Source organism: Mercurialis annua, linkage group LG8, assembly GCF_937616625.2.
Source record: "Mercurialis annua linkage group LG8, ddMerAnnu1.2, whole genome shotgun sequence".
NCBI classification, from domain to species: Eukaryota; Viridiplantae; Streptophyta; class Magnoliopsida; order Malpighiales; family Euphorbiaceae; genus Mercurialis; species Mercurialis annua.
In genome coordinates this window covers 2872229-2894813 of record NC_065577.1, presented here as the reverse complement: position 1 = coordinate 2894813, position 22585 = coordinate 2872229, and the positions used below count along the sequence as shown (strand labels likewise).

The 22585-nt window shown below is 32.4% G+C and overlaps 4 protein-coding genes across 4 annotated transcripts; 1 reads left to right on the top strand and 3 right to left on the bottom strand.

The window, feature by feature from the left end:
• Positions 1-564: 564 nt before the first annotated feature.
• Positions 565-1898, bottom strand: LOC130014889 (uncharacterized). The gene is made up of 2 exons (XM_056103885.1): positions 1447-1898; positions 565-845 (listed from the first exon to the last, which is right to left on the bottom strand). Exons 1-2 carry the CDS (start codon positions 1771-1773, stop codon positions 600-602), a joined length of 573 nt encoding a protein of 190 aa, XP_055959860.1. The 5' UTR covers positions 1774-1898; the 3' UTR covers positions 565-599.
• Positions 1899-2951: 1053 nt separating this feature from the next.
• LOC126661247 (soluble inorganic pyrophosphatase 6, chloroplastic) lies at positions 2952-6876 on the bottom strand. The gene is made up of 6 exons (XM_050355074.2): positions 6489-6876; positions 5634-5794; positions 4332-4432; positions 4066-4247; positions 3702-3800; positions 2952-3251 (listed from the first exon to the last, which is right to left on the bottom strand). Exons 1-6 carry the CDS (start codon positions 6762-6764, stop codon positions 3159-3161), a joined length of 912 nt encoding a protein of 303 aa, XP_050211031.1. The 5' UTR covers positions 6765-6876; the 3' UTR covers positions 2952-3158.
• Positions 6877-9523: 2647 nt separating this feature from the next.
• Positions 9524-16576, top strand: LOC126660778 (probable protein S-acyltransferase 23). Its single transcript, XM_050354444.2, has 13 exons — positions 9524-9915; positions 10111-10251; positions 10357-10469; positions 11338-11417; positions 12723-12886; positions 13252-13390; positions 13476-13575; positions 13964-14018; positions 14401-14478; positions 14568-14666; positions 14982-15060; positions 15179-15327; positions 16226-16576. Exons 1-13 carry the CDS (start codon positions 9673-9675, stop codon positions 16412-16414), a joined length of 1629 nt encoding a protein of 542 aa, XP_050210401.1. The 5' UTR covers positions 9524-9672; the 3' UTR covers positions 16415-16576.
• Positions 16577-16983: 407 nt separating this feature from the next.
• Positions 16984-20851, bottom strand: LOC126662160 (L-galactose dehydrogenase). The gene is made up of 5 exons (XM_050356051.2): positions 20539-20851; positions 19309-19537; positions 18534-18833; positions 17946-18074; positions 16984-17314 (listed from the first exon to the last, which is right to left on the bottom strand). Exons 1-5 carry the CDS (start codon positions 20718-20720, stop codon positions 17183-17185), a joined length of 972 nt encoding a protein of 323 aa, XP_050212008.1. The 5' UTR covers positions 20721-20851; the 3' UTR covers positions 16984-17182.
• Positions 20852-22585: the final 1734 nt, after the last annotated feature.

The window sequence follows — 22585 nt, the reverse complement described above, 5'->3', positions numbered from 1 at the left end:
AACAAGACAATGCCATCTTCAAAAGAACACATCAGATTCAGAAGGGAGAATCATTACCGTCCGTTGTTGATCCTTCTTCGGCTGCTGAAGATTCTGCTTCGGGAAAAAGGTTCGAAGACACCCTCGAACTTAGCTGCTGGGGCTAGCTAGATTTTCTCCTAGTAAATGTTGTTCTGTAATGATAGGCTGAAGGATAATGTGTAAATAGTCTAAATTATCAATTTATCTCCTTAACTTTCCGGCATTGTACAATTGATATGAAGATTAACTTTTTTTATCCATTAGATCTATCAACTTGTTAGATTTTATCAATTAGCTTCAAACAATTGTTTTCAAAGTTAATACAATTATCATACCAGTAAAACTATTGTTGGAGTAGCACCTTACAGCGTGACCATTTTGGATGTGTTGATTATTTGACATGATATGAGATATAACCCCAAGGATGATGCCTAAATCAAAGGATCTGCTCAGTCCAAAGCATTACGTACACAAGCATTGCGCCTTTCGGCATGACCACAGGTAGCGACGGGATATATTTGTACTGAGCAGATAACAACCAAAGAGATAACAAATTCGTAAACCATAAAAGAAGCAAATCATAGGACCATCAAAAACGCATAACTCATATGCAATGTCAAAGCGACAATTACAGTTACCGAAAATCTACAAGTTCTTACTCTATATCTAATCCCACGAACATGGCTCCAAGAAAAGCACAGAAAATATCTAAACTCACGTAAAGTTGAAGTCCCAATTAATTGGAGAGCACCTTGGACATCTCTCTGATCCCAATAGTTTCTCCCGTGTTCAACAAAGTCATCTCCTTTCCCCATCCCCGGGTTCTGCAAGTCATCAACAGAAAGCAAAAACAAAAAAATTCCATCACAATTCAAAGGAAAAAAACCAGCACCATAAAATTCTAGACTTTCATAGGCATTAGCAATCAGAACTAGTTACATAGCAGGTCGAGAAACTAAAAAAAACTAAGGCTTAATAGCTTAAAAAATCACGACGTTGTGTAAATTTAACAAAGAACTTTCAATTTTGACAAATTCGGACACTAACAATTTTAGACAACCAGGAATTTTCCGTCAGAAAAATGCCAATATGAATGCCGGAACAATATTTATTTCAGTGTCATTTTTATGACAGAAATTTGCTAGGTGTCTAAAATTGTTAAAAATAATAGTTCGTGTATTAGTATATCAAAATTGAAAACTCGTGTTAAATTTGCAAAACACGCTAAAGTTCATGATCTTTTAAGCTATTAAGCTAAAAAAAATAAGAAAACATTTAACACAATTTTCTTTGAGGCAATTCATCAAACATATAGAAGACATAACAAAAACGATCGACAAACCACACCACCATCATTCAATTGTAATAATTATCACACCACCAGATAGAGAGCACAAAAGGGTACCCAAAAAACAAAGTGGGTACCTGGCGATTATAAAGTTTGACGAAATTGGACACAAGATTTGCAGAGCTAGTAATAGGAGCATCTGCAATGCCGATGAATTTACAAAACTGAGAAGAAACAGGAGGCTTCTCGTTGGATTTGAGTCTGGTGTTGACAACGCCGGACCACGGTGCATGGCAAGGGAGGAGGTGGTGGTGGTGGCGGCGGATATCGGAGTGACCGATAACTGTTTGTTTAATTGCCGCTGAGAGAGGTTTGCGTTCTTCTTCTAATGCTTTTTGTCTCAGTTCTTGTAGCTTCAATGATTTCTTGGCTTTTATTGCTTCTCTGGCTGCTTTGTTCCTCATTTTTTTTTCTGGGTTTGTATTCGTTTCTTCTGTGTAAAATGACGATGAAATGGGAGTGGATCAGCAGCATATGCTAAGTTTAAGTCTTCAAGTGCTAAAAAGAAAATTTGGGTTAATTGTAAAAAGGTCCTTCAGGTTAGGTATTAAATATAGTTTAGTCTCTGATCCTTTAAAATTATCTAGTTTAGTACCTGAACAATTATCTCGTAATTTGGAGATTAGTGTTATGCTGCTTTATTTTAAGCTAATTGAAAATGTGAGCCAGGTTTACCCTGTCTGACTAAGTCACCAAATTCTTTACTTTCAATTAATTTTTATTTAACTTTGTCATGTGTAATTTCATTCAAATGGGACAAATTGATATCTTAATTAATGGATAATTATACAACACAACCGTTAGCGTCATGTCATTCGTACAATAAATTAATTGCGCGTTAGTCATGTGGAAAATTAAATGATAAATAAATACGTAATAAATAAAATATTTTCTATCGCAAATGCTCATTGTCTTGATGTAAAAATGACGTGGCGCCATGACACTCTTAATTAACATATAAAATTCATACCCTGTCAAAAAAATAAGGATTAATTGCAAAGAAATATTATGAACTTTATCGTGTTAATACAACTTTAAAATTTTACAAAATCAGTTATCAACTTTTAGTTTTTTAACGTATATTTTGTTCTCTGATGTGGCTACAAAACATAGTATATCATTATGCTCACATCGGCGTTTTTCACGGAAAAATAGTTTAGTGTTCTGATTTAACAAAACATAAAAAGTGATAGACAAATTTAACTAGGTGGCGTGACCTAGTGGTGGGAGCTCTATCCCATAGAGTCCCACTGATAATATGATGGCATTATAGATCTAACTTCTGACACTCGACACTTAACAGTCAATTATCATTTTTAACAAAAAAAAAATTAATCTGCCAAATTTTAAAATTGCGTTGTAATTACAAGCTGCACTAAAATCCATGATTTAATTTGCACTATATGAAGCTTAGGTCACGCTGAGTATAAATTGTAAAGCCAAATTTAAAGGAATTCATTTTGTAATTGACCACAAAATACTAATATGTCCTGCTTGCAGCTTATTAGCAAAAATTAAAAATGAATCATCAAATTACAGAAACATAAAATAAAAGTACTGAAAATGCAGTAGAATCAACCTCTAAATGAAAATAACATCTTTATTTCATGAAAGGTTACAATCAAACTCCATCAATGGGATCATTCAAATCGAATGATGCTAAGGAAAAAAAAGTTTAAATATCAACATACAAGAGTACAAGAACTGGCTTGCTAAAAGGCAAAACTCTAACAAGTAGCAACCCTGCAATACTACTTCAACTTCGATGATCAAACCGTCGTGGTTGTGTTTATAGAAGAGAGAGCTCTCCAGCGGGAACTGATCTCTTGACTAGTTTAGCCCAAGATTCATTAGTCTCAGTAATGACCTTCAAAGCATAATCCTGTTCATATATAGAAAGTTTGAGTGAAAGAAGAAAGATATTTTTTATGCGATTATAAGAAAAAACGTCTCTCAGATAATCGGATTCCAGTGTATGATTATAAGTTGTTGAAAATATTATCAGACTACATAACTCGCATCATCATACATTAACAGCTAGGGCTGTGCAAAAACCAAACCAAACCAAACTGAATAACCGAACAAAAATCGACAAATTTGGTTTGGTTCAGTTTGCAATTATCAAACACTTCAGTTTCGGTTTAGTTCGTTTTTGAAGTACAAAGATTTCAGTTTATTTTTGGTACAAATCGAACAAAAATACCGAAACAAATCAACTGAAGCGGAGACCTACCTTTTCCTAGTAAGAGAACAATGTTTGTTGAATAAAAATTGGAAGTAATATAAACATCTCAGAAAGATTAACAGCAGAAAACTATTGATAAAAAAGTACCTTGTTTGCTGCCTTGTTTCCAAGACCAAACTTGTTAGCAGGTTTTCCGTCAGGGATCTTGTAGTCCCTAAACCAGTCCCTAATTGCAGTTAGAGTACCCTGAAAGAAAAAACCAGCAAATTCTTATCATGATTCTGTTGTAACAAATTCTTATCATAATTCTGCTGTAATAAATTTCTCATGCGTTAAATGAGATATACATAGGTGAATTCAAAAATCAGTTGGTATCCTCGGACCTCTTTCCATTCAGGATGGTAATAGTTATTTGTTAATTCAAAGTCTTATAAACACATACCGATACAAAGTAAACTCAGCACATATAGGCTTCGATAAAAGCTAACAACATCCTAGAGAAAAAACTTACTGGGAAATGTTTCTCGACATCATCAACATCATTTACGAGGGAAGCTCGTGGATCGTCCAATGAGATTGCAACAATTTTCCAGTCAAGTTCGCCCTCATCAATCATGGCTAAAGCACCCAAGGGCTTGACCTTCATAACTTCACCAATCTTGGCGCGTCTTTCACCAATTTCAACAACATCAACTAGGAATCAAGAACATGATTATATTAAATTCAACTGTTATTTTGCAAGAAAGACGGATACTGAATTACGTTATGGTGATATACCTGGATCATTATCCCCAAAAGCTCCTTCAACTTCATGGTTTGCAAGAGTTGGGTCTTCCCATGTTTGTGGAAGCAATCCATAGTTCCAGTTTATGTTATAGCTGAAACAAAGGAATTCAGAGCATTACATGAGTAAGTTCGAGAATAATGAAAGACATAGAACGACAGTAGTTGAAATACAGCAAACTTACGTGCAAATACAATCCTGTTACGAAAAAAACAACAAATGGAAAAAAAAAATCCAACATGCTGACACAAACAGGATGTGAATATCGAGATCATGCTAGTCACGCAAGGATGTTGTTAACTGATGACTGCAATAAGCTAAGAAAAAGGAGGAAAACCTACAAATAATGGATTGAGAAAGCACTGAAAGTTCAAATTTCAATAGGGAAATAGGGTGAACTGAGAAGAATTGCATTTAATATGCAACTTAAAGGGGAAACAGTATAGTGAGGGAGATTAATGTTAAGCCTGCGCTACATTCATTAGTAAAGCTTTCAAACTTTCTATGTTGTTGAGTTGCAGAAAATTTTCTTGTTGTCCAAGGATTCCTATGTTACACGGAAATAGAAATGCTGAAATGAAAACATAAAAACTACATTTTTTATAAATATAGGTTATAAATATAAACTTTCCGAGTTTCAGAAGTGTTTTTTAAAAAGGAAACGAAATGTTGAAACAAGTTTTGGTACACCAATGATTACATCCTCACTCCACATTAATAGTAGCTATGTAACAGATATTGAATTCTAGATACAAGTTGTCAAATCATATCTCGATTACAGAGCAATACAGCAATAATCATACACTTCATCTGATTTCAAAAAGTAACGCATGCATTCATTCACCATCCAGTGGCTAACAAAAACAAAGTCAAGAAATTTTCAAGTCATATCTAGCACACAGAGCAAACAGCATACTTGTAAGTTGTACCCATACAAACTACCATAACTATTTTAACCATTTATACACTCTGACAAATTCTTGAATCGACTTTGTCCACCGTGTCATCCGTGGACAGAATCAATAAAATTATACCACACCACTAAATAATATCAATAATGTAATGTTATTCATCAGAATTTTCACTCATTTTCTGAAGTCTTATAATTTTATTGGCTCTATCCACGTCATATGGAAACAGTTTACATGACTATTTCCCTATACACTCCAGCCAACAGCAAAAGTCACAGTTCTTTCCATGAATTCGAATTATCAACCAAAGATTTCAAAGGCTCCTCCCTTTTTTATGGTGGAACTAAGTAGATGAACTACTAAGAAAGGAGTAGTGTATCTTACGGATAATATCTAAGTTTCCCCTTCTTTGTATCCTGCTTGATGGGAGTGAACTGCTCATCTGTAGCAACCTCCATCTTTGCACTTGATTCCTTAGGAATTTCAGCAATAAAGTTGAACACGCCATCACCCAAGTGCAGAGGTATATCATGCCATGGAGAAACCTGAAACGGCAGGAAACATAGAAAAAAATTCAGCTAATAAAATTTGTCAAGCGATTGTTACATTAAATGAAAAACAGCTTTCAAACACAGAATGCCAATAAGATAACACACTAAAAGAATTACCAAGACAATTACATTCGACACCATAAACTGATAGCATCCACAAGTTGAAAACCTCCAAACCACAGACAACTCTCTCCAATAAGCTATGCTGCACGAAAACTTATCGAGTCCTATATTTGACAGTTTTATTCTATTTCGGGAAATACTTCTAGAGCTCCAAAACTTTACACTAATTTATTTATCTATTCATCATTTTTCATGTCAGCAATTTCCATTTCCGTTTCAGTGCAACAAACCCGATAAGAGAATCACTTAATAATACTCAATATTATCTCAAAGTTAAACTATTACACATGATATTGCTTTCTTTTTCATATTAACTTCAAACAAGCCAGAAGGTAATAATTATGAAAAAAATAGAACTTTTGAGATACAAAATTATGTTTCATATTATTTTCTCAGGAAACAAACAGAAAGTAAAATCACAAACATCAAACTAGCACAACAATAAACAAAATTTCAAACAATACCCAAATAACCCACTCCAATTTCATTCACAACCCACATTTTTCATTCAAAAAACAAACACAAATGAAATAAAATGACAAAAGAAAAAAATAAAAGACGAGACCTTTTTGCCAGTGGCGTCAAGAAAAAACACACGGTAATCAAGGGTTTCCGGCTGGCCTTCATCTTTAACCTTGACATCAGGATTATAAATAGCCCGACAACTCAAAATCGAAGATCTTCTAACACAAGTAGAAGAAAACAATGACACTTGTCGTTTGCCATTGAAACAGATTTTACTGAACTGAGTGGAACTGAATGGTTTTTTCAGTAATAAACACGACGTTGCTGTCGTCGTTGTTGTTGTCGTAGCCGCCGCCATCACTCTAACGGCTGCCATTTTCAGGGAGAAATGTGATTATGAGTTATTGAATTGTTCTGAGCCACACACAGTAGAACTAAACTGTACTTCAAGTGGTGGCTTTGGTCTTGATAGGCTGCGTCGTTTTTTATTTTTTAATTTTATTTTCTATTGTGGAGGAATATAGTATGATTTTTTGTAAATCGTTGGATGGATCTGACCGGAATCTTTGGCAAAATCAACTAGTTGATTTGATTATAGTAATTTTTATAAGTTTGTTTTTGGAAGTAGTATTAGCAAAATATTTCATTTTTTAGCGATTTAAATCTAACGTTTAAAACAAACTCTATCTTTTTCAATTTTTATATATTATAGCCCAAATTATTTTCCAAACATTATGTGCATATGTGACAGTCACATTATTGGCATATTAAATTTCAACGTTTTAAAATTTTATAATTAAAATTTCAACTTTTCGCATTTTTACACTATGTAGTTTAAAGAAGATGACAAAATGGCTGGAATTCAAGATGAGACTACAAAATGCAAAAATTGAAAAGGTTAAATTTATTTCGTAATATTTTAAATGTTAAATTTAAATCGCTAAAAAAATGGAACGTTGAAATTTGTTTTGCCAATATCTTTTTACGGAACTAGTTTGTATTGATGTTTAAGTAATTATTTTATTTATCATATATTAAAATTTAATTTTTTAAGTAGGTTTGAAATTATTTTGATTATAATTAATAATTATTATAATACTTTTATAAATAAAAAATAATCTTATATACAAATTGGTGAAATTTTTATTCTGAAATATATTAAAATTAATCAATTGATGATTAATACATACTCCCTCCGTCCCACTTAAAAAGGGATATATTTTTTTACACATATATTAAAAAAATTATAATTATTCTTGATTTTTTTTATTTTACCTCAATTAATTCATAAACATAAAATTGTCTATTTTTAGAAAACAAAATTCAACACAGAGCTGCTAGTTGATATTATCAAATAAAATTTAATCAAATAGTCTTTAAATCACATAGTATACATAAATTATCAGACTTGTTTATTTATTAAAACGTCTAACAATTTACAAGTCTGTTATATAATTTCATAAAAATAAACATAAAACATATGAAAAAAGACAATAAAACGAAATACATTAAATATTTATAATTCATCCGAATTTATTTCCATTAGAGTTTGCAATTGCATCCTGCAAAAATATTTAATTATAAATATAATTAATGTAATAAAAATAATAAAATAATTTAATTTTTAAATTATCAATATATTATCTGATAAAGTTGAATATATGAGAAATTATTTTGTTCAATCATCTCTTCAGAAGCAATAAACTCTTGAGATAAACATCTTTCACTTGATTCTTTCAAATAAATTATAGTGTATATAAAAAAATACTTAGAAAACTCATCTTAAAATAATTTTATAATTATATACTTTATTAAAGTATACAAAAAAAATTCAAATGCATATCCGCGTCATATTTTTCAACCCTTGCAACTCAATATCCAAATCTTCTATGCGTTTGGTATCTTCAACCTTAACAATTGTAAATTTAATAATAAAATTATAGGTACAAAAAATATTATATAAACAAATTAGTATAAAAATCATATAAAGTAAATGAATAAAGAACATATATATAACATGAGGTATGTATTGCTTTTTAACTGTTTTTCTTCTCTCTAAAGCACCTTTTATTATCTTACTTGGACGTTCAACAGTCGCTTTTGAACTTCACATAAAAAAAGTATGTGAGGTGGCAGCCTCTCAAGTTGCCACCTTATTTATTAATTTAGTTACTAAATAAAATTTTGGCAAAAAGATAAAAAAGTTTAGGTTTTATAAATTAGGATTAATCACCAAAAACCCCCGACCTTTTAACCCTTTTTCACTTGCACCATGACGTTGCAATTTTGTCTATATCACCGTAATTCACACCTTTCGTTTTCAATTACACCCTAAAAACTGAATTGACCCTTTTTCACTATAAAAAAATCAATTTGATCCTTCATTTTTTATATAAAATGATAATTTGATCCTTCACTTTTAGTATATTAAATACTTTTCAGAAAATAAATTAAAAATAAAGGACCAAATCGATATTTTTTTTCTAGTGAAAATAGTTTAATTTAGTTTTTTAGGGTGTAATTGGAAAAGAAAGGTGCAAATTAGGGTGATATAGACAAAATTACAACGTCATGATGCAAGTGATAAGGGGTTAAAAGGTCGGAGTTTTTTTGGTGATTAATTAAACCTATAAATTATTATAATTTTTTTTAATTTAAGTTAAAAGTATAATACATGAATGACATTTACATGACATGTTATATATAGTAATATCGCTTTACGTGCTATGCACGTGACTCGTCAATTTATGTTTTTATTATTTTACAATTGTATTTAATGATTTAAAACTTGTAATTTAACGTGACTCGTAACGTGACTCGTCAATTTATCTAACACGCCCGCATTTAATCATTTATTGTTCGTTTGGCATGAAAAAATCAACAATTACTCCCATATAGTTTGCGTATTTGTAATTTCTTGTTAGATCAACTATATAATTGATGTTTGGATCAATTTGTTTTTTTAACAAAGTTGCTACAAAAAGAATAATAAAGAATTGTAATTATATTGTTCAAAAATTAGATATCTTATTTCATATAAATTACAGTAAAAGAATTGTAGTGTAAAATAGATAAAAGTTTAGGGGCTATAGTGAAAATAACCCCTTATTTACCAAAGAACTGATAACTAGAAATTAGTTGAAACATCAGCGCCAATTACAAAGAAGAACATTCATCATTTTTCAATTTTAGATTCCATAAACCCTAAAACCCCCAATTAAAAAATTCCAAACCCTAAACTTCAATTATGAACTAAGCTTCCCTTCGCACTGTTTAATTCATAGATGGCATCTTCAGAGATCGAAGTAGTAGTATCATCGCCATCATCGGACTCCAAAACGCCGCATCAGCAACAACCGCCGGTCGTCGATGTCTTCTCCGCTTCTGCTTACGGAGATTTCGAGAAATTGCGGAAGTTTGTTGAAGAAGACGGTACTTCTCTCTCTACACCTGACGGTAACGGCTACTATGCTCTTCAGTGGGCTGCTCTCAACAATTTTGCTGATATTGCTCAATATATTATCGAGGTATTGTTTGCATTATGTGTAGAGATTAAATTTTAGTGTTCTTTTGAATTATTAGTTTGTCAAGGTTGTTAGATTTGATTGACTGCGACTTAAATTATTCGAAATGAGAGTTGAAGATATTTGTTTCGTTAGATTTTTGATATTTTTAATGGAGTTGACCGGGATAAGTGTTGAATGTGTGTTGTGGTGTTGAAGCATGGAGGTGATGTAAATGCAGCTGACAATATGCAGCAGACAGCCTTGCATTGGGCTGCAGTTAGGGGTTCAATTGCAGCAGCTGAAGTGTTATTGCAGAATGGAGCTCGAGTTGAGGCGGCTGATATAAATGGATATCGGGTAATTTCTCTTCAATTGATGTCAATTTGGGGCTCTTATTTTTTAGGATGTGGTGCTCTTATAGCGTGTATTTGTATCTTTGAAATCTCAATTTGTCTGCTGCAGGCAGTTCATGTGGCGGCTCAGTACGGGCAAACGTCTGTCTTGAATCACATTGTTGCAAAGTATCATGGTGAATTTGATGTACCAGACAATGAAGGGAGGAGCCCTCTTCATTGGTATGTCAAAACACTATGGTTGAAGGAATTTATAGATATTTACTTTGCGCTTACCTTTAGTGTCAACATTTAAATACTTCTCTCTTTTAGTCATGCCTTTTCAGTTGTTTATAAAAAAAAATTCATCCTAGAAGGATTGTTTGAATTTAAATGTAAAATGAAAGTAATTTTTAGTCAAGTCATGCAGAATATGGCATAGCTATGGTAATCTTTGTGGTAAAATGACGGTTGTAGAACCCCGCGCTCGTTGAATCAGTAAATGTGGAGAGTCGTAGATTAGAGGTTAAATCAGGGATGAACCGTATTTAAAAAGTAATATAATTTATTAATTAAAAATCTATAAATTGTAAAATACATATTAAAATGTAATAAAACTGTGCCTTATTAAACATTTAAATCATCATAATTTAGATTATTTTATGTATCAAAATTTAAAAGAATATCAAAATTCTTAAGATTTAAGAAAATGTGAAGTTGGAAATTTAAAATAATTAGTTCAATTTATTTATGCTCTATATGATTATGATTATATATTATTCTCATCAACAAATGGAGGAAAAAAACTATGTGAAAATTGAGCCAGAAAGGGTTAAGAGTATTGAAATAGGTTTCTAAAATTTTAGTTTAAAACTTTGGATTAAAAAAGCAATTGTAGGCTTATTGAGATTCATATGTTTGAATCAATCTACATTAAAATATTTTGAACTTATTATGGTTGTTTCCTTATGCCATTAAAAATTTCATTTGTCTGTGTTATTACAATATGTTATGAAGTGATTTTATTACAATATTTTGCACCCTAGATTTATTTCTATTAAAATTATGTCAATTCTTGGGGTGAGAAAAACTTATTCTTGCAATCTACCAGGGCTGCATACAAGGGTTATCCTGACACAGTTAGATTACTTCTATTTCGAGATGCAAGCCAAGGAAGACAGGACAGAGAAGGTGCCGTTTCTTTTATCTAATTTATTTTGCTATAGTTAATTCTTATCTCCCTCTCAAAGAGTTTGAAAACTTTGGATTAATGGAGTCATCATCACTATTTTATTTTGACATGTTATTACCCCTCTTTATAAATTCCTTTTATTAAAAATGGGTTTTTGACGTAGCTCTAAAATTAACCTTTTCGTTTATTAGTTAATTGTAGCACTAATATAACATTTATAGTGGCATGGACACTTTATTCAATCAATGTTTCCCATTTTGGAAACTTTGGAAACGTGTCGAAAATTTCGCACTGTGGTCATGAAACTTCATTCTAACATAGGAAACCTTATAAAATAACACTATTTCTCTGTGTGCATGTCCAAGTATCCCGTTTCCGCACTATGTTTCTTAATTGACAAAATTCTTAGTGTGACATTATGTACTTGAGATAAAGAAAAATCTTTCACCAACCGAGAAGGGCAGAAATTGGGTGTGTGCTTCTTTTCAAAGGAAAGAAATTTATGAATGTGGACTTTCTATAGGTCAATAGCTATTTATCTATATGTCTTCTTTAGAGAAAAGGTAGTTAAGAAGACTGAAAGAAGAAGAAAGAGCTGGGCTTCTAGTAGCATGTATGTCTAATCAATTATTTTCAGCATTCATGTGAACAAACAATGCCTCTCGTCTTTACTGGGACATTTAAAACTAAAAAGGATTGAATGAATACTGCAGTCAGTTGGAAAATTTAAATGTAAAAGGCGAATCCTGTGACAAAAATAAAATAAAATTATATGCATCTTCGAATTACTCTTGCAGAATTGAGTATTTTCTGATAGTTATTCTATTATGAAAGAGAACTTTTGGTTGTTGGTAGAGGCACTTCTCTCATCCATTGATTAGACTCCATAAAAGATCAACTTCCATTTGATATCCTTTCAGCATCTCTAGATTAGATGAAATAACTGACTCAGCAGAAAAGTTGCTACTGACGGGATGTTTGAAAATAACCTGCACTATCTCTCTTCCACACCAATGTTTCTGGATGGATATAATTGAATCCATCATCATGAGCGACTACATGCATTTGATGTTTTGGAGAATAATTTCCAGTTTAACCTTTACTACATATAGAATTGATGTTATAAGATATAGATCGACACTACAAAATCAAAACAAAATTAAGATACCTGCTTTAGACATCACACTTTTAATGGGGACGCTGGTTTTAAGCATTCTAATATATCTTTGTTTGAAAAGATAGAAAGACTGTTCTTTTATACATCTAAGTAACAACTATGTTATGTTGAACATTAATTTCATCAGGTTGCACCCCTTTGCACTGGGCTGCATTAAAAGGAAACGTTGAAGCTTGCACCGTGCTTGTACATGCTGGCACAAAGCAGGAACTGGCAGTGAAAGATAAAAATGGATTTACTCCTGCTCAGCTTGCATCTGATAAAGGTCATCTGCAAGTCGCCCTTTTCCTTGTACGTAACTTTGTGTTGATAGTATTAGCCCTATAAACAAACATTGAAGTGAGTTTTCAATGTGAATACCGTGTAAGTTTAGGCGACAGAGTTTACAAGTTTTTATGGATGTTTTGCTCCCCAGTTTTTCATGCTTGAAATTTGTGATTTTTTTCCCTAGGAAGTTCAGTCTGCTGTATTTCTGTAATCTGGGTCTATCCCTTTCAGAGTATGCATGTAACTGATCAATGTATTTGAGTAGTTTGTTATACATTGAGCTCTGATGCTGCTGGAGAAGTATTCTAAAGCCACGCTTGACAGCTGCATGGTACAGCTGCAAAATTTTGGTTTTGGTATTCATATTGTCTATTTACCTTATTGTGCAGTCTAATGCACAAAGGGCACAAAGAAAACATTGGAGCGACAAACTTTTTAATGGGAAGTTGCGGCAAATTGGTTATGCTCCTATCTTGGCATCTACTATAATCATTCTCATGTTCATCTTTGCCAACTCAATTATTGCTGGTAAGATTTGTATTTTCAAGTTTCACTTTCTGGAAAATAAAAATGTGTTGTTCTTTTTATGATAAAATCTCCACTGCCATTGCAGCTCCGAATCTTCCAAAGGTAACAGCTGTTGTTGGACTTTGGGGGTGGGCAGCTCTTTCTCTTGCTGTTGCTTCATTGGTCATGTTTTACAGATGTAGTGGGTAATTTCTTTTGCTGCTATTGATGTCAAGTTGGTTTTTGTGGGCATACTGCTTCGAGTCCTATCTGCAAGATGTTATTTGTTGATATAAGTTATAACTGCTTATTTTCAGAATTGAACTCATATGATTGGTTTTGCATTCTGCATTAATTAAGTTATTTTAGATAACTCAAATGTTTGTACATTTGCACCACGTGCAATTAAGCTAAAGTTTGCTTGACGACCTATTGGATTTTCTTATTTAAAGTGAGTTCTGCAGCTTCTGCTATCTATACTAGGATACGCTTGTTTAAGATTTGTTATTTTGCTTAAAGAATATCTCTTTCTTATGTCTGCCAAAATGTTGTCTTAGTACTTACATCATGCTCTTTCTCAATCACCTGATGTAGAGATCCAGGTTTTATCAAAAGATCTGACAATTTGGATAAAGATGCAGATGCAGAGGTATATAGCTTACATTGTTATGAATTTAAGGGTGTTTGCTTGCCTGTATCTCCTTTCCTTGCCTTTATATAGTTGATGCTGTTATCATTTTAAATTTTCAGGGTGTTTGGTAGTTTTCATTTGTGCTTTCTGGGTAAATTGGTGTCTACTATTGATCATCAAAAGTCCAATCTACGTTATTATGTTCACCCCTAATATTTGGATACCGATGGACCGCTACCTAGCTATAGCCAGGAGCTTATCCATTTGAGATGGAACAAAATTTTATTCCGACTGGCAATAAGGACTCTGATTCTTATATCATCTAGATTCATGTCTATGCTTACTTGAAACATTTTTCTTCTGCTATTTCAGTTGCTGACAGTTATTTGATGACGAGCAGGATCCTTTGTTAAACATTGATCTGAACAACTCGTCTGTATGGGTGGGGAATTGGTCTCAACTTTGTCCTACCTGCAAGGTGGGTTTTTTATTTTTTGGTGTGGACATTTATATATGTCTATTTTATTTTATTGCTATAACTCTTAAACTGTTTAAATTTTTTCACAGATAATTAGACCTGTTCGCTCCAAGCATTGCCCCATATGTAAGCGTTGTGTAGAGCAGTTTGACCATCACTGCCCATGGATATCTAATTGTGTGGGGAAGGTGAGGATTTAGTTTTTCTATCGCAAGTTCCGTAATCACAACATAAAGGATTGATTGATTAAAGGCTTGTTTATGGAACTCTATTTTTTCCCTTAAATGGAATTATTCTTCTAAATGTTGCTCGAGAGGATGTTCATCTATGCCAGTTCTTTCTTATGGATGTACATGCTTCTCTGCAATTGGTTTAAACCAATCAAATGGTGTCCTTGTATTTCTTACTTTTGTCCTTTAAATATACAACATTGCTATCCAATTTTAATCATTTTCCAGTCTTCTCAGTCAGTCTTTTGTTTTCATCATTTGTGTATCTTTTAGAGGAACAAAAGGGACTTCTTCATTTTTGTATGCTTGGGAACTTCGACATCATTCGTTTCAGGTGCCGTTACTATTCAACGTAAGTAGCTTGCTGAAAAGTGTGCCATTCTCTTCTTTAGCTATAATCAATTAATCATCGCTACTATTATTGCTTTTCTACATACCAGTTCATCTTGTAGTGTTATTTTTCATGGCAGGGTTTTGGACAGCTATACATCTATTGCATATAGAGGAAAGTTGGATCCGTTATGTGGTAGTTCAACATCCCGGTGCTGTTGTCTTTTTGGTTTTCGACATGATTATTTTTATTGTTGCCGTAGTTTTAACTGTAGCTCAAGCATCACAGGTAATTGACTAGAAAAACCATGTCATTTCTTTGATTTGAAGTAAAATTGATTGTCTCGTGTACTTATTTTTTACTACCATGAGCCAAATTGACGGAAAAATATGGCTTAAGTTGTACATATTGTCTGTCTGGCATGTAGTAGGCCGCGGTCTTTTGTAAAGCACCATAGGTTACTACATTTTAAGCCAGCCTAGACAAATAATGAATGTTAAGTTTTAAGGATAATTGCAAAATAAATCATGAACTTTAGCATATTTTTCAATTTTAATATCTTGACAATGTCAGACACAAACTATTAACTTTTTGCAATTCAGGACACCAAGCAATATTCCGATAAAAATGCTGATATGGATGTTGGAACAGTATATACTGGTCGTCACATCAACATTTTTTCATTGGAAAATTACCCGGTATTCCAAATTGCCAACATTGATAATTTGCATCTGACATTGCTAAGATTTGAAGTCTGTTGTAATTGCGAAATACGCTAAAGTTCATGATGTAATTTGCATTTAACCCAAAATTTATGCATTTTATTTTCTGGATTTGACAAGGCTTCTCTTTTTCATTTCCCTGCGACTTAAATATCAATTTCTTCCTTGAACTTGAATGTATTGATCAATGATCAATTAGTACAAACATTAATTTTTTTAATATCGAATTAGTGAAAAGCTTATCAATCTTCTCTAAATCTCATTGGTGGCCCTCTCTTAGATTAGACATATCTGTCGAAATAGAAAATAATATACAAGATTCTCATCAATTTGATAATAAAATCAAATATGTGCCAGTTGACTAGAGCGTACAAGTTGATTAGGGAAATTTATATTTACGGTTTTGTAACACTAATTAGTGGTCAAGGCTGACTGTTAATATATTTTCTTATTTGAATATACAGATAGCCAGGAATATAACCACCAATGAACTTGCAAATGCTGTTCGTTATGGTTATCTCCGTGGTCCTGATGGACAGTTTAGGAATCCCTATAACCATGGATGCCGGAAGAATTGTGCAGATTTCCTCATTCAGGGCTACACCGACGATGATGAAATTGCTTGGCCACCGTTACAGCAGGTTGGCAGCTAGAACTAACGCAATAGTTTGTTGCCGACGTAAACGTTTACTTTTTCAAATGCCAGATTCCTATTTGTTGTGCAGCTTTCATGTTTTACCATACGGGTTTCATTCAATTATCATTGTATGTACATTTAAAACCCTGAAATAGAAATAGATATTATTTGATTCAAATTCTCCCTTGTTTTTGGTTGTCATCAAGTAATTACAATTAAACAGATAACAGATTGAGAACAAAGAACTGTACATTCAAGAATAACATGTATAAATTTACTTACATATGAATTTGTGTCATTCATTCTCAGTTATTTCACACATGACTATTTTAATCAATTAATGACAATATTTTTTATTTTCAATTTTATCCTTAGTTGAAATAGAAAAAGATTGTCCTTAATTAATTTAAAAATAAATAATATTGTCCTTAATTGATTAAAGGTTCTAAGTGCCAGTTAATTGACGCTAATTCAAGGACTACGATGACTGCTCGTTCTATATATTAAACTGACAAGGAACATAACATCATGCGTAACAAAGGCAAACCAAAAAATGTCTTGCACGAACTGAATGAATCATGAAAATTGTGATTCAAATGCACTTTGATAACGGAAAAATAATTGAAAATCTCGAGTCAATTGATACCTCATGAGAAGATTGCCCAAATTATACAATTTATTAATCTTAGATCCTTCTGCACAAATTATACAATTCAAATCTTGAATGGTACATGTCGAATATGATCACGGAAGTCGGAACACAATCATGGAGACGGCAGAAAAATCAACTCTGTTGAGTTCCACTGGGCCAAGTTTGGTTCTTCACAGGGCTCAGAATTGCTTCAATCTCAGCTAATGTTTCTGGATCCTTCCCAAATGTTGCTACTTCAGCTGCAGCAGCAACATTTTCCTTAACCTGATCATCAAAAAAATTTGTGGCATCACTAACAGGCCAAACTACAAGCTCTAAGAAAACATAAATCAGAAAATCTATATGTGAATAAATCGGATTGAGGCTATCGCGATATCATTCGCTGAATCAAAATATCCGCAATTGTATTGAGAAGAATCTAAACTTCAACGTCTAGACCAGATAATCTAAGATACAGGTTTAATTTTGTAATCACACTGCAACACATCCATTTTCACAATATCTATATGAAAAGGCCGCTGCATGTCATAAATAACAACAGCAGGCAAGAACATGTACCACAGAAACAGAAACACCGAATTAAAAAAACATCAAAACAAAAATGGCAAGCCGTGTGTTTTACAATAATAGGTAATGAACATGGAGTATCGAAGTTTCTGAAGCGTTTCCAAAAATGGAAACAAAATGCCAAAATGTAGGATTCGAGAAACTTTCGTGCAACATAGCAATAGGATACTAGTATAAGTGAATGTTTATGACTATGGTGTACAGCTCAATTATGTGAATATTGGCATAGCATATCAGCGGTAGGAAAAAATGTACCGAGAAGGAAATGAATATAATAATTATTGTCATGTGGAAGAAAATGTGTACAAGGCAAAGCATGAAAAGTAACCTGGCTAACAGAGTTCATTCCGACCAGCACCGAAGCAATATCCTTGTTTGACAAACTGTATTGCATTGCCAACTTGGAGATATTCTTTCCCTTGTTTTTACAATGGGAAGCGGCAGCTTGGCATGCAGACTGGGGGAGAAAAAGACATGATTATGATTAATTCGATGATCAAAATGAAAGACCAAAATATAGGACTCGACAAGTTTCTATACAGCATTGATCCAAAATGTATCGAGACAAACAAACCAAATGGAATAATATCAGTCTTTGACACTTGGTAGATCAGTAAGCAGTCGTTTCTTTATCCAATAAAATGATTCAATACAAGATGCATGTGTCAAACTCTAGATTCTGAAAGTTCATGTAGCTGGTACGGAACTTTGTTATGGAGAAAATTATGCACGATGTCGAAATTCAATTGTTATGGAACTTTGCCGCAGATAGACAGACTTATACTTTAATGAAACAATTACTGACCGGAACTTTTGCTAGCTGTATTTGCAATCTTTGTGATATATGGAAAAATTGAAATTAAGAAAATGGCATGGAAGGAAAACATCAAACATCATTTCAGGGAATGAGATACACCTTTAGTTCCGGAGATGCTGGGTGCCATTCCGGAGGGCCATTTTCGGTAAGGAGCCCCATCGCAAGTGGTGAAGCACTAATTATACCTACGCCCTTGCTCTTCAAGTAAGGCAGCAAATCCTCCAGAGTTGTATCATTAATACTGAAATGGCAGTATGATAGAATCACATCGACTGCTCCAGGTGGCACCCGATCAAGCACATAAGTAAAAATCTCCAATGGGAGTCCAGTTATACCAATAAAACGAATCTTCCCAGTTTTTTTTAGTTTCTGGAGCGCCGGAATTGTCTCATTAACAATCTGTCAGTTGGAACCCATATTAGAGAGACATGGGATTCTTTTATATGCACTAAATTAATATTAACATAAGCTATATTGCATGGAGATTTATCGAGTTATACAGTTCGGCATTTCGTTTCTGTTCATGGAAGCACTTCTAGAACTCAAAATCTTTATATTTAAAACCTATTTTTATAATTTTTTCTTTTATCATTTTACCGTTTTTCGTTTCAGTATTTCCATTTCTGTGTAACATAAAACATAAGTAAGCAATCCGTATGTAACAATTACAAAAAGAAATACTAGAAATTTTAATTAATGACCTGGTCTTCTAGAACTCAAAATCTTTATATTTAAACCTATTTTTATAATTTTTTCTTTTATCATTTTACCGATTTTCATTTCAGTATTTCCATTTCTGTGTAACATAAAACATAAGTAAGCAACCCGTATGTAAGAATTACAAAAAGAAATACTAGAAATTTTAATTAATGACCTGGTCAAGAGACCCAAACTCGATGTCATGGCATTGCAGTATATCAACATAGTCCAACTGCAACCTTTCCAAACTCTCATCAATGCTCCTAGTTACTCTTTCAGCACTAAAATCGAAGCCCTCTACATACCTTCCACATTTTGTTGAAACTATGTATTGGTCTCTAGGAACTCCTAAGGCTTTAAGTCCCTTACCAAGCATCTTCTCTGATAATGTTCCTCCATAAAAGCTATAGAATTGGAACAATAAGTTATTACAAGAAAACAGAAAAATATATTTCCAGTAACGACAATTCATAACAAAATTACATGTTGATAACCCGTTAAGTGAGGTTAAGCAGCAAGAAATCACGGATTTAAGATAAAAAAACAAACTTTAAGTTACAAAAACAACTGTTCATCCCGGTTTTCTGTCAATATTTCTGTTGCGGAGTTCAATGAAATGAAGACTAAAAATTGCACAACTTTTGGATCAATGTAGTAGAAACTCATCATTATATCTAACACAAGCCATATAGTTGGCAGACAGAAATATAAATGACAATTATTGTTTATCCTAATCCAAGTATAAAATTGAATTCGATATCTTTCAAGCATTCGTATAGGCATTTTATCTGGTCTCTCACTTGTAATCAAGCATTTCTCTTTCATTGCTCATTATATTGAAAAATAATAATCTATGTCAAGTAAAATTGAGTAATTCAAAGTTCGAAGCTTCAGTCTCATTTGTTTCAGTCATTCAAATTAGAGGCTTACAATTTAGTCACTAACTATGTTGCACGAAAATAGAAATGTTGATATGAAAAATGCTGAAACGAGAAACGACTAATTCATATTTTTTTACAAGAATATGCTATTATAAAAATAAATTTTAGAATTTAAAAAGGGTTTTCCAAAACGGAGATGAAACGTCCAAACATATGACTCGATAAATTTTCGAGTTTCCATGCAACATAGATCACCAATAAGAAACAAATCAATTCAAAAGCATTTAAATGTCAGTTTCTCACTAATGCATATACATTCCAACAAAATAAAGACACAAACTTTCCAATTTTTCTTCTATAAAATAATACTCCTAATCATAAAAAAAAAAAAAACATATTCTATCAATACCCAATTCAATTAAACATTCAAATCACACAAACATCACAATTTCTCTAATCCAAAATTCAAACTAATTTCTATCAAAATCAATGAGAATAAACAAATTCAAAAATAATATACATACGGAGAGGTGTCGAAAAAATTGATTCCCAGACGAAACGCCTCACGAACGGAGGCGATTGCGTCATCTTCAGAAACCGGGCCAAAAACTCTACCGAGAGGAGAAGCTCCGAACCCCACGGAGCTCAGCTTTAGCCCAGTGTTACCCAGTGGTCTGAGCTCCATGTTTGCAAGTGGATATGCCATTAGATATTTGAATTTGGATTTTTATTTAGTTGCAGAATGAGTGTTTAAGTGTGTGTTTGGACTGTGAGAAAGTTCAGAGAAGGTTCCTTTTCCCGGGAAAAAGTTGAAGGAGGAAACAGCAGTAGAAGAGAAGGAAGTGGACGGTCGATGGTACTTATTCTTTTTGTTAATGGATTTGTAGGTCCCTCAACTTCAAAATTGAACATAATCTTTTTAGAAAAATAAGAGAGAATATTTGCATTAGTGTTTTTTTTAGATAAAAATTAATTTTTCTCTAAGATAATTAAAAATGTAAGAATTTAAAAGAATATAACTACTTTTAGTAACCTAACATAAATAATATGCAAAATTTTATCTGTAGATCGATCTATCTATATTATTAAAATTAAAATTACATAGCTGCTCTATTATAATAAAAATTTAATTTTTTGTTTTCTATAATATCATTTGAGAAAATTTTAACAGAAAATCATTCGTTTTCCGTCAATTTTCTCTTCTAATCAACTTGCATATTGCTTCACCAAAACTTTATCTCCTTCCGTCTTTCGTTGAGTCATTTACAAATTTGACGAAAGGCTAAAAACTCAAAAGTACCAGAATCCCGAACAGCTCTAAATGCAGCTGAAAATTGAGCTATAACATTACCCAAATGATCCCTAGACACAGCTGCTATAATTCCGAATATGTTTTTTTTTTTTGAGAATAATGAAAATTTCATTAATAGAGAAATAAAAATACAACTTGATCAAATATTGAATATATCAATATATTCAAGAGGTACAATAATAGAATATCAGTAAAATAACAAAAAATCATATCTAATTTCTTCAATCGCATTGACGGAGCTCTTTGAATGTGCAACTCGGCGATCCGTCCGTTCCACTCGAAGGTTATTTTAAACCACAAATCGACTCTTTGGTCTTTGAATGAGTCCGATTGAGAGAATATTAGAAATAAAATTTCCACTGATAGCACTTCAGATCTACGTTCCGTAGATAATTCCATCAAGGAAATAGCAAAACCCATAAAGGGTAAGAGCCAGAACTCCACTAAGGAAGACAAAACATCCACAAAGGAAGAAAGAAAAAACCAACAGATCTCAGATCTGTGATTATTGACGTAAAATAAACTAAATACGAGATTTAAAGAGAAAACGAGAAGGTAGGGAGGTGATTTTGAACCAAACAATGGCCAAAATCACCTCCCTCTTGTTGCGGCTAGGGTTTCTGAAAAGAAAGAGAGAGTTTAGAGAGATGAGAGAGAGACTTTTCGGTTATTATATTCCGAATATGTTTTAACAATTAGTTATTGCATTTAAAAATATCTAAGTATCATTATATCACCCTCTAGAGGCATACAGATATTTAATAATAGCTCAATCTACCATAAAATTCCTATACTATTAGTTTTTAATTCACTTAGTCCTTAATAAACGTTTTATGTTTATATGATCCTTTAACTATTTAGTTTATACACTTATGGTCTTTTCGCGGATGAAACTATAAAAAACGTCGTTGTCTTAAGTGCATGAGACGACGTTTTATGCGTAAAAAGACCTCATGCATATAAAACTAAATAGTTAAAAGATCACTTAAATATAAAATGTTTATGAAGGACCAAGTGACATAAAAAATAATAGAACAAGAAATTCGCAATGCGTTTACCCTTTATAATATTTCATTTATAGTATGTTTATTTTCTTATTTTTTAAATAAAGTAACATCCATATTTAATGTTATAATAGTTGATTATGAAATTCAAAATTATAAATACGTTAATAACCAAATATGAAAAATTATTAGATAATACAATTTTAATATGTAATATAATTTTTGAATAAAAAAAGTTAAAAATTGACCAAAACC

Coding starts and splice junctions, on each gene's coding strand:
- LOC126662160 (XM_050356051.2), bottom strand. CDS start 20,720: ATGGCATATCCACTTGCAAACATGGAGCTCAGACCACTGGGTAACACT. Junction 18,834..19,308: donor AGTTTGGGTCTCTTGACCAG/GTCATTAATTAA, acceptor TCCAACTGACAG/ATTGTTAATGAGACAATTCC. Junction 17,315..17,945: donor GAATGAACTCTGTTAGCCAG/GTTACTTTTCAT, acceptor TTTGATGATCAG/GTTAAGGAAAATGTTGCTGC.
- LOC126660778 (XM_050354444.2), top strand. CDS start 9,673: ATGGCATCTTCAGAGATCGAAGTAGTAGTATCATCGCCATCATCGGAC. Junction 10,470..11,337: donor GGGAGGAGCCCTCTTCATTG/GTATGTCAAAAC, acceptor GCAATCTACCAG/GGCTGCATACAAGGGTTATC. Junction 12,887..13,251: donor TGCAAGTCGCCCTTTTCCTT/GTACGTAACTTT, acceptor CTTATTGTGCAG/TCTAATGCACAAAGGGCACA.
- LOC130014889 (XM_056103885.1), bottom strand. CDS start 1,773: ATGAGGAACAAAGCAGCCAGAGAAGCAATAAAAGCCAAGAAATCATTG. Junction 846..1,446: donor TCAAACTTTATAATCGCCAG/GTACCCACTTTG, acceptor GATGACTTGCAG/AACCCGGGGATGGGGAAAGG.
- LOC126661247 (XM_050355074.2), bottom strand. CDS start 6,764: ATGGCAGCCGTTAGAGTGATGGCGGCGGCTACGACAACAACAACGACG. Junction 5,795..6,488: donor TTGACGCCACTGGCAAAAAG/GTCTCGTCTTTT, acceptor CTGCCGTTTCAG/GTTTCTCCATGGCATGATAT. Junction 4,433..5,633: donor GGGAAACTTAGATATTATCC/GTAAGATACACT, acceptor CCTTTGTTTCAG/CTATAACATAAACTGGAACT.